General features: G+C 46.9%; 2 protein-coding genes across 6 annotated transcripts in view; both read left to right on the forward strand.

Moving 5' to 3' along the window:
• The first annotated feature begins 1638 nt into the window (after positions 1-1638).
• LOC309594311 (protein C3orf33) lies at positions 1639-7072 on the forward strand. 5 transcript variants are annotated; one of them, XM_082319895.1, is made up of 6 exons: positions 1639-1737; positions 1817-1876; positions 3608-3761; positions 4567-4727; positions 5192-5460; positions 6703-7072. In XM_082319895.1, the coding sequence occupies exons 1-5, from the start codon at positions 1657-1659 to the stop codon at positions 5456-5458; spliced, it is 723 nt and encodes a 240-aa protein (XP_082176021.1). In that variant the 5' UTR covers positions 1639-1656; the 3' UTR covers positions 5459-5460; positions 6703-7072. The 5 variants fall into 5 exon arrangements, with proteins under 5 accessions (XP_082176021.1, XP_082176022.1, XP_082176020.1 ...); XM_082319896.1 differs by lacking the exon at positions 6703-7072 and adding an exon at positions 6601-6682; XM_082319894.1 differs by lacking the exon at positions 6703-7072 and having other exon boundaries at positions 5192-6303.
• PLCH1 (phospholipase C eta 1) overlaps positions 6793-12887 on the forward strand; it is an 88115-nt gene continuing 82020 nt past the window's right edge. Inside the window, exon 1 of the mRNA XM_082319893.1 lies at positions 6793-6844. The gene's annotated coding sequence lies outside the window, so the exon portion shown is untranslated. The remainder of the gene's footprint in view (positions 6845-12887) is intronic.

Raw genomic sequence — 12887 nt, forward strand, 5'->3', positions numbered from 1 at the left:
GTGCAAGAAAGTCATCGTCGCCTGTGCTCGCGAGTGTAATTTGTTGTCGTTTCCCAAAATCCTTGGGAGGCAAATACTGGTGCTCCAAAATTCAATTCTGTAATTCCAGTGCCCAGAAAGAGTGTGTGTAAGGCAGAGTTTAAGGTCTGACAAGCTGCGTGAGATGGGATTGCGCACCCGCGGCTGCTGCGCCCTGCCTCCTGCGGCCCCGCGAGGAAACGGCTGAGGAGTGAACCTGCCGGTCCTGCGTCCTGTGAACTTTGGCGCTGTCAGTGCGCTATCCCTCACGACAACCGACGGTTCTTATTTTAAGATATCAACTCCCCATTTCATTTCTGTTACGGACCCCGGTTGCTGATTGTCAACAGTTCTTCGTTTTCTGTAAAGTTGTTTTGTTTCATTGTCTGCTGGGTGTTCTCAGTGTAGTTTCACATGACAAATGCTGTTCTAAACTGGGTGATAGGAGAGGGCGTTCAGATTATTTTTGATCTGATAAAAAGGGAAAGAGAGTTCTGTCGCTGCGTGAGCACTGTCAGGTCCACTGTGGGAAAGCAGAGCATCTCCCTGCAGCGGGGAATCGAGCAACTGAGTTTTTGCAGGCAACAATATTGTCTGACTCTCTTGACACCCCCCCATGAGACAATGCTATTTATTTAGCATTTTACCCAACATACCAATTGTAGCAGTCAGCAGTATGCTTCCAAATTGTTGTTTGGATACAAGTTACGTTTTTCCTGAAAACAAGAGTTTGCACTATTTCTATATTTATTACTTAATCTTAAAATGTTCTCAGTTGGTAAATAAAGCAAAACTAACAACTATACCCCTTCCTTTGAAAGAAATTACGTATTTACTTGTCCAACTTACCTCATAGCCAGTTTTAAGAATTGTTTTTGTTTGAACCTTAGATAAAATGTTTTGATTCAAGTATGGGTTTTGCTGCCTCGGATTATAAATTCCCAACTAAATCTGTGCTTATCCTGAAATCCTGAGTTGTGACCGTTAACAGTATCATCTCATGTATCGCCTGTTCATGCAGAAACCTAGAACTGGGTTGAAATGGAAGACTTGTGTAAACATAAATCCAGTTTTATATCATTGTCAGGTTATTTTCTTACAATGCATGTATTTCTTTAAAGACCATATAGGTGCATTGCACAGATGGGCATTTGATTCAGCTGAGGGAAACGGTTGGCTTGGGCCATTTGGTAATGATTACAAATATTTGTTAGTTCTGAACTAAGGGAAAAGAATAAACAACAATGATGAATCCAGGAATGTTCCAAAGTTGGTTTTTCTCTTAAGACAGCGCCTCGAGGTGCAACAAGGGAGCCGCATCGGAGCTCGTTTCACGGGATCGGAGGGGGTGCGTTACAGGTTTGAGGAGTTAAGGTTACCGCCGGTGCTGTTTAAATGCAGACCAGGCCGAGGTCGGCACTGCTGGCGTCTGCGTCCTCGCCAGCGTCGTGCTGCGAAGCTGCCCGGGCGTAGGAGCCTCACCGCGCCGGGGGCCCCCGCCCCGGCTCCTCCCTGCCCGCCCCGGCTCCTCCCGCCCGCCCCGGCTCCTCCCTGCCCGCCCCGGCTCCTCCCTGCCCGCCCCGGCTCTCCAGGCCGGCGGGCGGCGCTGCGGGCCCGGCGGGGAGGCAGCGGGCGGCCATGGCGGAGCGGCGGAGCGGGGCGGCGGAGGGCCTGGCCCGCCTCTCCGAGTGGGCGGACGCGCACCTCAGCCTGCTGCGGGTAAGGGCGGGCGGGGCGGGCGGGGGGCCGGGGGCTGCGCGGCGCGGCGCGGCTGAGCCCCGCTCTCCTCTGCCCGCAGAGCCTGAGCACCGGGATGGCGGTGGCCGGGGTGCTGGTGCTGGCCCGCAGCGTCCGCATGGTGAGTGCGGGCGGGCGGGCCCGGGGGCCCCGCGGGCTCCCTGCGGGAGGGTGGGAGGTGGCGGGTGGGCAGTGCCCAGCGCTTTCACGCCTGGCTCCTCTCAAGCGGCGCCTCCCCGGCCCGAACCGAGGCGCCTTCCCCGCCGTTCTCCTCCTACCCGACGCCCTTGTTTTCCTCGGTTCTGCGGCTTCCCGCCGTCCTTTGCACGGATAACGTACGCCTCGTCTCTTCTGCTGTACGGGCCGAACTGTCGCGTACCGCTGGTCCAAATAAAGCTGAAATTGAGGTGGTTTCCTCGCGCCTTTTCTCTGGGCTTCCACCAACACAACTGCTTTTTGAATGTTTTTAAACGTGACCCTAAATCTTCCTTCGCTTCCCGAAATGATCGGTTCACGGCGCGCGCTACTGCTGCGCCACTGGCTCCAGCCAAAGCCGCGTCTTCGCAGGTGGGGAGCGACCCGTTCCCCCATGGTCTGCAGCTGTTTGAATATATAATATATATATAATATATATATTATATTATATATAATATTATTATATATGTAATGTATAATAATAGTTACTCTGCTGTTCCCTCTGCACAATTCCAAATGCAGTTTGCTCTGGGAGAACATCTGTATAAAGTTTTTACTGTAAAATCTTACCAGAAGGCCAACATTTGAACTACAAATGTTGCCAGAATTCCTTTTTTCTTTTTTTCTGTTGTTTGTTTGTTTGTTTGTTTGTTTGTTTGTTTGTTTTAAACCAAGGCTTTGTACACGCGTTAACCGGGCTGTTGGAGCTTCCAGTGCAAACGAGATCAGACTTGAACAACTTCTGTTTGCAAAAAACCTGCTGGCTTTCTGCCCGCAAGGTCCTGAATTTCTGTATTCCTAGCGGGAGACCTTACGGACCACAAATGGGAAGGCTTACTGAATAAATAACATACAGTAGAAAGATCTTTGAGTTTAGTCGTAGTGTTTTGGTTGTTTTATGTCCCCCGAGGGCTGGTGTGCCCCAGCAGTCGCACGTCAGCAGGTCAGTACTTTTCACAGCTGTATAGGTCAGTGTTCCACAAAAGATTTCTGACACAGAAGATTTCTGAGACCTCTAGGCGTTGCTGTCTTAAATTCTGGGTGTCTTTGCTGCTGCTAAGCTTAGTTTTCCTGTGTAATCATGTAACCGTCCCTTTGAATCCTCCCATTAATCGACGGCTCTGGTATCAAATTTAATCTTCTTGTCATCTTTTCAAAGGTGTACACCTGCTTTTGTCCCCCTCCTCTTTTACTCCCTTATCAAAGTCTGTGTTGTTTCTATCCTCCCTGCTCTGCTTTTGTTTCCAGCGTGCCTGTTCTTTGCCAGCGTCTTTAAACACGTCTGGGCTTCCTGTCACCCCTGTTTTAGGACGGTTCAGGCCGCTTCTAAAACACTCTTTTCATGGTGAATGAGATGAACTTCAATACGCGTTGCTCAAAACCTGTCTGTTTCTGTTCTTTCTCTAAACCTTGCTTTCACGCCCCCCCCTAATATTGCAAGTCCGGTAAAACAGGGAACATCACAACTGCCTGGAAGTGCTGGCACATAGCAGCTTCCGCAGCTGATTACTGTTAAAATATATATATGCTTGCCCATGCTGTCTAATAATAAAGCTGTAATTTGCCAAACTGTTTTAAGAAGATGTTGGATTTAATGTGATTGTAACTGCTCTACGTTTTTTTTAAAACTTTGTCTTGCTCCTCTTTCCGTCAATAGACAACAAAGTTTACAAGTGCTTTGGATATACCTGTGCAGTTTGTAGAAAAGAACGTGAAATTGCGGGGAAAATTACATCACGTAACTGAGAAAGGCCTGGAAGTTGAACACATTCCCATTAGCATTCCTTTCATTACAGCGATACAGAGAAAATGTAAGTAAAAAGATGTGAAGAACAAGGGTAGGAATGAAATGTTGTTGTTCTTAATGTGTCTACGCAGAGAGCAAGCTTGAGAAGAAGGGTTAAGGTACAATTCTGGCTCCGCCTTTTGGTCTTTCCATATTTTACAGGTGGGAGACTGGGGAATGAAAGACTGCAAGGAGGCCTGTAAAAGAGCTTGCCAATACAGTATTGGTATTAATTAGCATCATTATCGTGATATTTTTCTGGCAGCAAAAGCCAGCACGGAGGCCATTCATTTGCTTGCCTAGCTCATCTCCTTCTTGGCAAAAAAACTCTGCTGGGATTACGCTGTTATTTACAGGTGAAGATCTGACAGCGACATATACAAACTTACTCTTAGGGACAGTTTTCCTGTGACTTCGCAGAAGTTGTCCATCAAGTCTGAGGGTCACGCTCTTGCCTTGCGAATACCTGCAGGTGCTGATGCTCTGTTTGCAAATGCCTGCAGGCGCTAATGCTTCTTGCCTATTGTTTCTGCCCCTTCAGATAAAATAATAGTGACTGATCATGAAAGCAGTTCTTTCTATTTGTATGCAAAATAAAACAGGCTAGCTTAAACCACTTACGAAATCTTGAATTAATTTTTTTACTGAAGGAGAGGTGAGACTGAATTCTTATTTGTGAGTAAGTAGCTCTTTGGGGAACTAGAATGGGTTATTTTTCTTTTTTTTTAAGTCCATGGGAATAAATTCATTACCAGCAGCTGAGGGTCTATGCAAAGCATGAAATTTCCTTTGCTGCATTCAGTAACAAGGTTCTCTCTTTCTATAATCAGGGCAATCAAAAGGTCTTCTGCTGGTAAGACTTGCTGGAGTGGAGTTGGCTCCGAGCGGCATGGCCTGGTTACAGCAAGAGTTAAAACCCAAACAAATGATATGGTTCCAGCTTCTCGGAAGGGAGGACTTGGCACTCGAGTGCCTTGTTTTAGTAAATAAGGTAAATACCTTGGCAAAAATAGACTTTTTTATCTGCAGACTTGAGTTTGACTGTAGTTATGCAATTCAGTCATCTCAGTACGTTTAAGGAATGTTATTATTTATAATTTATCTATCTTGATACAAATTGTAAATATTGTATTTGTAAATCTGATTTCAAGACCAGTATTTTTGCAGCCTGATTCATGACACGAGTGTATTTCTCTGTCCGATAGTGCTAGGCTGTATCGTGTAGTTCTGATTACCCTGATGTTTAGTCCATCAGATGTTCTCTCGCAAATGTCTTGCATTAGTATTATGTTTTAACAGTCAGCTGGATTCCTCCTAACTTTTAACTCTTTCTGCCAGAGAGTAGGTTTAGCCAGAGGTCAAGCCTGTATCTCAGAGGGAGTTCACACACACAAAAAATAAATAAAACTGTTTTAAAGGTGAAGTGAATATTGTATTTGTTGTGCCTTTGTATAGGGTCAATTTCTCAGTGTGTGCTTAAATGAAGAGATCTTGAGGCAAGGGCTTGGCAGAACAGCCCGTATTGAAGGACTACATCATGATTCCCGCCTGTACTGGAAACTTCACAAAAGACTGCTTCGAGCAGAGTTAAAGGCCTTGAAGAAAAATAAAGGAATATGGAAAGAGGAAAGCTACTCTGAACGAATTAGAGATCGTATAAGCAACAATAAACTCGTACAGACATTGAAACAATTTGCGAGCTGGTTAAGAAGATCCGTTTAAAGGTAAAAAAGGGAGACTTGTTTGGAGGAATGCCAGTTACCTATGTTATGTGCTTTATGTAAAGAAGAAGTTTATGATAAAAAACAGTGCCATAATTTTGAGGGTCCCTGTCTTGAACAGAAAACCCATGAAGTTACCTAATGCCGTATTATAATCCATGTGGGATTGAACTTTAGTAGTGGTATGCAGGACACAAAATCTTCTGAAACCAAACTTTTCCACAATAATGTCGTAAATTAGTTGTCCGGTTTTCCACCTGCTAAATACCTACACAGCTGTGTTGACTAACTAGCAAAAGCAGTCAACAGTCCAGTTTTTAAAAGGTGCAGAGTGTTAGTTCACAATGTATGGCCTTAAATGCTTCTCTGTTACGTGTCATTACTGTGTAACCCACGTTGGTTAGAAAACTCCATTGCAGGCCTTTACAAAGCTTGTGGTGTGTTTTTACACACAAGCATTTTGTTTGAATTCCATTCTTATACTACTTTTGTGTATAACTTATGTTTTAAAAATCTTTCATCTTGAATATTGGGTTGCATTGTTACCGAGATAAAAGGTAATTTGTTATGGCTGATCTTAAAAAGCTGATAAGGTCATAAAACTAAAGTTTCTTGGGGGAAAAAAAAAAAATCACTTGGTATATCAAAGAATATAAATTAATATGACAGTAATCCAAATTTTTAGAAGACAACGTTCAATTGAAGAGGAAAAACTTATGCTGTTTTTTCTGGTGGCTCTATAAATATCTAAAATTAGATGAAAATAAAACTTTAACAGGAAATTTGAACAGGTGAACTATACTGTGCTAAGAACTTAAATTCTTGTTCTTGTTTTACTTTTGAAACGTGTTAAGTATATGAGAGTGTATTATTATTTATTTTGTAAATATTCTCAGAATAAAGATTGAATTTCTTACATTCATTGTTACTTGTTTTATATACCAAGCACTTGACCTTTCTTTAACCTCCTGCAGTCCCAATATTTATTTAAAGTGAAGTGTTCTACAGATTTTCTTTCTTTCTGTGTATTTCCTTGCCAATCAAATACTGGGGATAAGAGTATGGTACAAAAAAATCTTAATAGCTGAGCATTGCTTGTCTGACAATTGGTTGCTATGTCATCATTTTCTCTGCTGACTTCAGGGCAAAATTGTGAATTCTGAGATGCTGAAAAAAAGCAGCTTTTCCTCAAGTAAGAATAGATGTCAGTGCTGCTTTATTACTTTTTGTCCTGGATCCTCTCAGGGATGAGGCTGGTTTTTGCAAAGCACGGTGAGCAGCAAGACATGAAGTACCTGCAGCGCAGATCTGTGTTGGAAACCAATGTGGGGGAGAGGAGAAGCAGCTCTGCGGGCAGAGGCAGACCTTGACGGGAGCTGGAAACCAGGTATCTGTGCCTGTTTTAAAAAAAAAAAAAAAAAAAAAAGAGTGAGGCATGTGGTTTTATGCATTATACAGTGAAGGACTGGAACAATTACTGCTGTGGTACTTGGACATCAAAGTCGTACAGATGGTCAGGGATTCAGGATCGGTCGTCACATCCTCCAAAGCAAAACTCAGAGCTGACTTTTAACCCCAAACCACAAATTCAGTCTGAGCAATAATCCACTTCTCATGGGCGATTATAAGTGTTCCTGTTCCTACATCTGGTAAGTAAAAAGAGCGTTTCCAAACTGAGCGTAGTTGTGCAGTTATAATGGTTTGTTGGGTTTTTTTTCTGTAATAATTAAATGTAATTCTACCTGGATTTTGCACTTCTGTTTTGTAAATGAGTCATAGGAGGATTTATCACAAAAATCCACTGTAAAGCTGAGAGAAAAATCTCAGGAAACCACATGCTACATTTTTAGCAAGCAGAGGTGAGGTGTGAGTTAATATGAACCAAGTTTGTTCCCTTGCAGTCTCGCCTCTTAGCCCTTTTTACCCTTGATGGAGTTCAGAAAAGCCCTAGAGATTTTTCTAAATTACAGCAAATTGTTGTATCCTTTCCATTAGGTTGCGGCTTGTGAAGGATTTTTAAAAGGTGGCGATACAGCTGCTTTATCACTTACTTAGCCTCCTCTTAGTTTCAACCTCTTAGTTTCAACTAAATTTTTACGTTTCCTTCCCTGTATTTGTGGCCATGAGGTAGTCTAACAAATAATTTCAGAAGGAACTATGGAGAGGGATATCTAAAAATCTTTGAATTCGGGCCTCTGATCTTTTTTCATGTTTGTTGCACAGGACAAGAAGTTTTGGTGATGTGCTCTTACTACAGTTCTTGGTCAGAATACAAACCCAGGGAAGCAGCTTCGTGTATGGGATCAGTGCTGTAACAGACAACACTGGTCTGACATAGAGCAACCGAGCGGTGCGGGATTTGAGATTGCAGTGACAACTGATCTCATGAGAGTCAACTCCTCTAATTGTTTGTTAATGCTGTTTTCCTTATCGTCCAGGGCTTATCTGTTTTTAAAAAAACAACACACCCTCCCCCCTCAAAAAAGCACAACGCGGTTCAAAGCTGTGCTTTCCATCTGTGCAAGGCTTGAGAGGTTGCAGATCTTGTCTCTGTGGGAGGCCTGTCTATTGAAAAACCGGTAACAGGAGTAGAAACAAATAGCTCTGCAGAACCGAGTTGAAGAACTGACTGGGAGGTCAGGGGGGAGAAAAAGCACTTTTCTCCATTATATAAAAACACCCCACTCTGCCTCTGAGGAGCTCTATCCCATTCCTTCAACCACAGCAGCAACACATGCAAGAGTATTTCCAAGCAGAGGATGCAGTTCTTGTGTGATTAGGAATAAGGGCAAGAATTAAACTGTTTAGCTCTTGTGCCTTTGCCCCTGCAACTCTGAATACTCTGTGAGCAATACAACATCTTAAAGAGATCATAGGGAGTGAGAGGCCTCCAAATGGCCTGCTAAGAAAAATATCTTCAGCGTCGCACAGGCTTTTTATTGCTGGTGCGGCATGTAAGGCAAATGGTTGTCATAAACATTACCAGCCTTCCTCAGAGCCCACCCAAAAGCGGTGGGCAGGGTGCTGTTAGCATCCTTTCCTGACAGACTAACAAAGAAGCTCGGCCCTGCGGATGGAGCGAGGCCTCGCCGCCGCACAGCGATGGGCGTCGGGGGGGGCTTCCCCCTGCCAAGGTCCCTGGGACAGGAGGGAGAGCGGAGTCACCTTCCTCAGGTTACGTCTCTTGTTCATTGCAATATCCCCGCTCTTTTCCCAGTCTGTCAGAGCTGACAGCTGCTGGTTCCCTATAAAACGCTCCTCAGCCACCCACGGGACTATCAGATATAAAAAGTTATCATTTCAAAAGCAGAGTTTGAGACTTAACCTCCTCCAGCAGAGAGGCGCGTTCTCTCGCGCCAGGACTTTTGCTGGCCGTCGGTAAATTTGCTTTCCCATCGGGGAAATCAGAGCTGTGAAAGTACCGGTTATCGCTTCCCTGCCGTTAGGTTCCGTTAGCCAAGGCAGGTGAGCAGCCCTTCAAGTTCATCGTAGATTTTTAAAGGAAAAAAAAAAAGAAAGTCAAACCCGATGATTTCCCTCCCCCGGGGGATCGCGGCCTGCTCGGGGGAAGGTCCCTGAAGGCTCTCCCCGACTCCCGGGGGCGGCGGGTCCCGCCGAGGGGCTGTGAGAAGGGCGGTGCCGCCCCGCCCCGCGGCAGGTGCGGCGGTTGTGGCGGTTACCGCCGTTGCCGCCGTTCCGTGGCGCCCTGAGGCGGCGGGGCCGTCCCGTCCCGCGCGTCTCCATGGCACCCGCCGCCGGCGGGGCGAAGGTGAGCCCGAGGGGCCGCCCCGCTCCCTCAGTCCCCGCCGGACCGCTGCTCCCCGCCTCGGGTCGAGGAGCGCCGCGAGTCCCGCCGTGAGGAGACTCTAGCGGGACGGTTGGGGAAAGGGCCCCTCGCCCCGCGGCAGCCGTGAGGCGGGGCAGCGCTGAGGGCGGGGGCGGCCCGGGCAGCGCTGAGGGGCGGCGCGGCGCCCCGCCGGCTCGGAGCGGACACACAATGGAGCAGGTTGAATGGGAGCGGGCGCGGGGCCGCCGCAACACCGGGGCTGGATCGCCGGCCTCAGCCGCCGCCGCCGCTCCGCTGGCGGGCGGGAGCGCGCTCCGCTCCGGGCACGGCGCCGCTCCAGGTTTCCCCTGCGCTCGGCGCCGGAGGGCGGGCCGGGCCGGGCCGGGGCGGGGCGGGGCGGGGCGGGCGGCAGCGCCGTGCGTTTGAACGGGAGCGCAGGTTGCGGCGGTGGCGGGACGGGACCGAGCCGAACCCGGTGCTACCGCGGTGAGTGCGGCCGGGCCGGGCCCCGGGCGGGACGCTGCCCTGCCGGGGCGCTCCGGGCCCCCGGCCCCTGAGGCGCGGGCGGGTGGCGGCTGTGGTGCGGCCCCGGGGGGGGCTCCCTGCGGCGGGGCTGGGGGTGGAGGGCGGCGGGCGCGGACCTGTCCCCGGGCGGGCGCGGACTGCCCGCCCCTCTGGGAACCTCCGCTGCGCTTTCGTTTTGGGAGCTAATGCCGGCTTTTCCCGGTGTTTGCAGCCGAAAGTTAAGATGAGGGGTTACAAGGTGTAACTTCCCTCCCCCCTTCCCCCCCCCCCCCCCCCCCCGATAAGCTGTTGTTCTGGTCGGTGAGACACCGTGTGTCTGACGGGACGCTGTTATACTCTCTTTATAAAGAACCCGCGACCTTTCCTTCCCCTGGAGCTGCGGAGGCGCGCCCGGGCCGGGGCATCCTCGAGAGCACGGTGGGGTCCCCGAGGGAGGAGGCAGCGCCCGCAGTGCTGCGGGCACCAAGGGCTTCTCCTTGGTGCTCCGAGGTGTGCCTGGCGTCGGCCGGAGGCACAAGGGGCTGCTCCGGCGGTTACGCTGGCCGTTATTTGTTCTGTTGGTTAAATAATGAATCATGCCGGGTAAACTTCTAGTCGTCTTTTGGCCTCTTTGCCCCCTCTCTTGGAGGTAAAACCTACTTTTGCCATATGGCGTGGGAGGCTCTGCTTTAAGGTTGTATCAGAACAGTTGTAGCACCCGCCTTGGTGATCAGCTAAAACCAGAGAAAACTGCAGCCACTTGGTATGCCTTAGACTTAGGCCAGACCGTGTTAAATGAGGCTTAACGTAAAATCCTGACCCCACTGAGAGGAGTGGAGGACATCATCCGAACAGTGGTGCAGGGTGCAATGCTTATGGAGCACACTTGGTCCCGACCCTGTGCTGAAATAGGTGGGAGTTGAGAAGGGTCAAGCCTCTTGCTTGTCCTTCCTAAAAATACCTTGTTTGAGGGCTGGTAATCTACTCCATAAACCTTTTTTCAAAAAGAAGAGGAAGTACAATGAGCTGGGAATTATACTCCATGCACGTTTTGTTGTAGTTAAGCAACTATGTAATTCTGGGAAGTTCAACCCTAGCTGACCGAAAAGTGTTTTTAGAAGAAGTGTTATTAAGTTCCAGGGAGAAAGATATAAACCTTATCTGATGAACTAGTCATAGGCTCTTTGTTTAAAGTGTGCTTTAACTCCTGAGTTATAAAGCACAATGTTTGCCTGTTTTCAGTGGACTCTCCTGATTTACTTGTCCTTGGGTCTTCTGGCCCTTATGCTACAAAACTTGCAGGAAGCAAAAGAAAACTTCAGGTGTCTCTTGTTCTGAAATGTGAAAGAATACCTGGACATAACATTACTGAAAAGATAGGCAGGATTCAACCCTGCAACAAGACACCTAAGTTAAAGATAACGTCGTACATGGAAAGAAAATGTGGACTTTTGGGGAGGTGAGAGACAGCAGAGTGATGTACAGTGTTAAAAATCTTAACAGTTTCTTTAAATGTTCGTTCCCTGGAACAAGTTTGAGAGCACTGCTTTTATTTAATTTTATTTATTTATTTATTTATTTTTAACTTTGAAGGATGCTTTTTCTAGGTTTAAAAATGCCAGTAGGCTGTTACAGTAAAAAAATGTTAAGTTTTATCAGTTGAAGACGCATGATTTGTGAAAAATGATCTGACTGGTTTCAGATGCTTTCTGGTTTTGGTACCTATTGTCTATAAAAATGGGGATCAGCTGGTGGTTTTGGATCAAGTGGTGCACAACTCATTATTTCAACAATACTGGCTCAGCTTGGGAGGTTGCCTAGGGAATTGATTTAATGCTTCTGTCCTTTCACCCTTTGAGGCGGGTGTCCCATGATGACTTTGATCAAAATCACCGGTATTTGTAAAGGAGAATAAAATTTTCACTCCATAAAAGCAAAGGAGAGGCCACCCGCTATTAACAGATCCCAGTTTTGCATGAGTTGATCTGTAATTTAAAACACTGTCAAGAAATACCTGTGGCAGTAAAACAGTTTTATGAGCATCAAAACACAGAATGAAAATTAGTCCTCTGTTCAGTATTTAGCTCCCCCTTATTTCTAGGAAAAGCTTTAACACTGAAGCTGTGTATTTCTGTTGGCTCTACAAAGTAATCTTTCTATAAATAGAATGGTTTTCCTTTAATGAAATCTGAATAAGGATTTTCTTTTTTTTTTAAGGTGTCACCCAAGATCCAATTCAATTTAAATTGATAATCTAGATGGTAAAGCCAGGGCCACAGCTACACAGGGTGGTGTGCTGGTGTTTTGTTTTGTTCTTTTGTTTGCTTTGGGTTTTTTACCAAGTTTAAAGAAGTCTTAATGTTAAAAAAACATCACAAACACTCCAGATTTGGAAAGCAGAGGTCTGTTTCCAGGTCTGTTAGAGGCCTCCTGTATTATCTTCAATAGGACAGTTTTTTCTCCCTTTGTCTTCAGAGGAGGTAAGGCTGCTGTGCATAATTGCCTTATAGGGTCTTACAGAAACTTATTTTATTAGTGCTTCAAATTTACTCGAATGTGTCAAAATGAAGGTGCTTTAGAAAGACAGTTATTATGTTTTCCTCTTGGCATAGTGGGATGCAGAGCATGTTCTGAGCAATCATCGTGGCTGTTGTACTGGAAGGGTGTTAAAGCCACTAACCAGCAAAGCGTGGTTCCCCCAGGCAGTGGAGCAGGGCTGAGCAACGCGCCAGAGATTAATTGGTTTGAACCACTGGGTCTGGACTCTGCTAGGGATAAATCTGTCTTTGCTTCCAAGTCTGTAAGCAGAAGGTCCTTCCACTGTAATGCTGCTGAGGTTGGCCAACCTTAGCGCAGACTGATCTAATTGCTGGGGGGGGCATGTGTGTGTGTACTCTTCCCCCCCCCCCCCTTTCTTTTTCGTTTATTTTCGAAAACCGGAATGTTTTCTGTAACAAAGGTGATTTCCTTGTTCCAGTCTCCATGGCCACTGAGGGCATTATCATTACTTCAGAGATCTGAGCTTGCCCTCTGCTTTCCTGACTCACAAAGCCTTTTGATAGTCGTCTGGCGTTACAGAAGCGCTGTCTAGTTGTACTTGGGTAGCTGAGAGTGATGTGGAGCACGCATTTGAGAGATG

Source organism: Platalea leucorodia (genome assembly GCF_965183815.1).
Source record: "Platalea leucorodia genome assembly, chromosome: 8".
NCBI classification, from domain to species: domain Eukaryota; kingdom Metazoa; phylum Chordata; class Aves; order Pelecaniformes; family Threskiornithidae; genus Platalea; species Platalea leucorodia.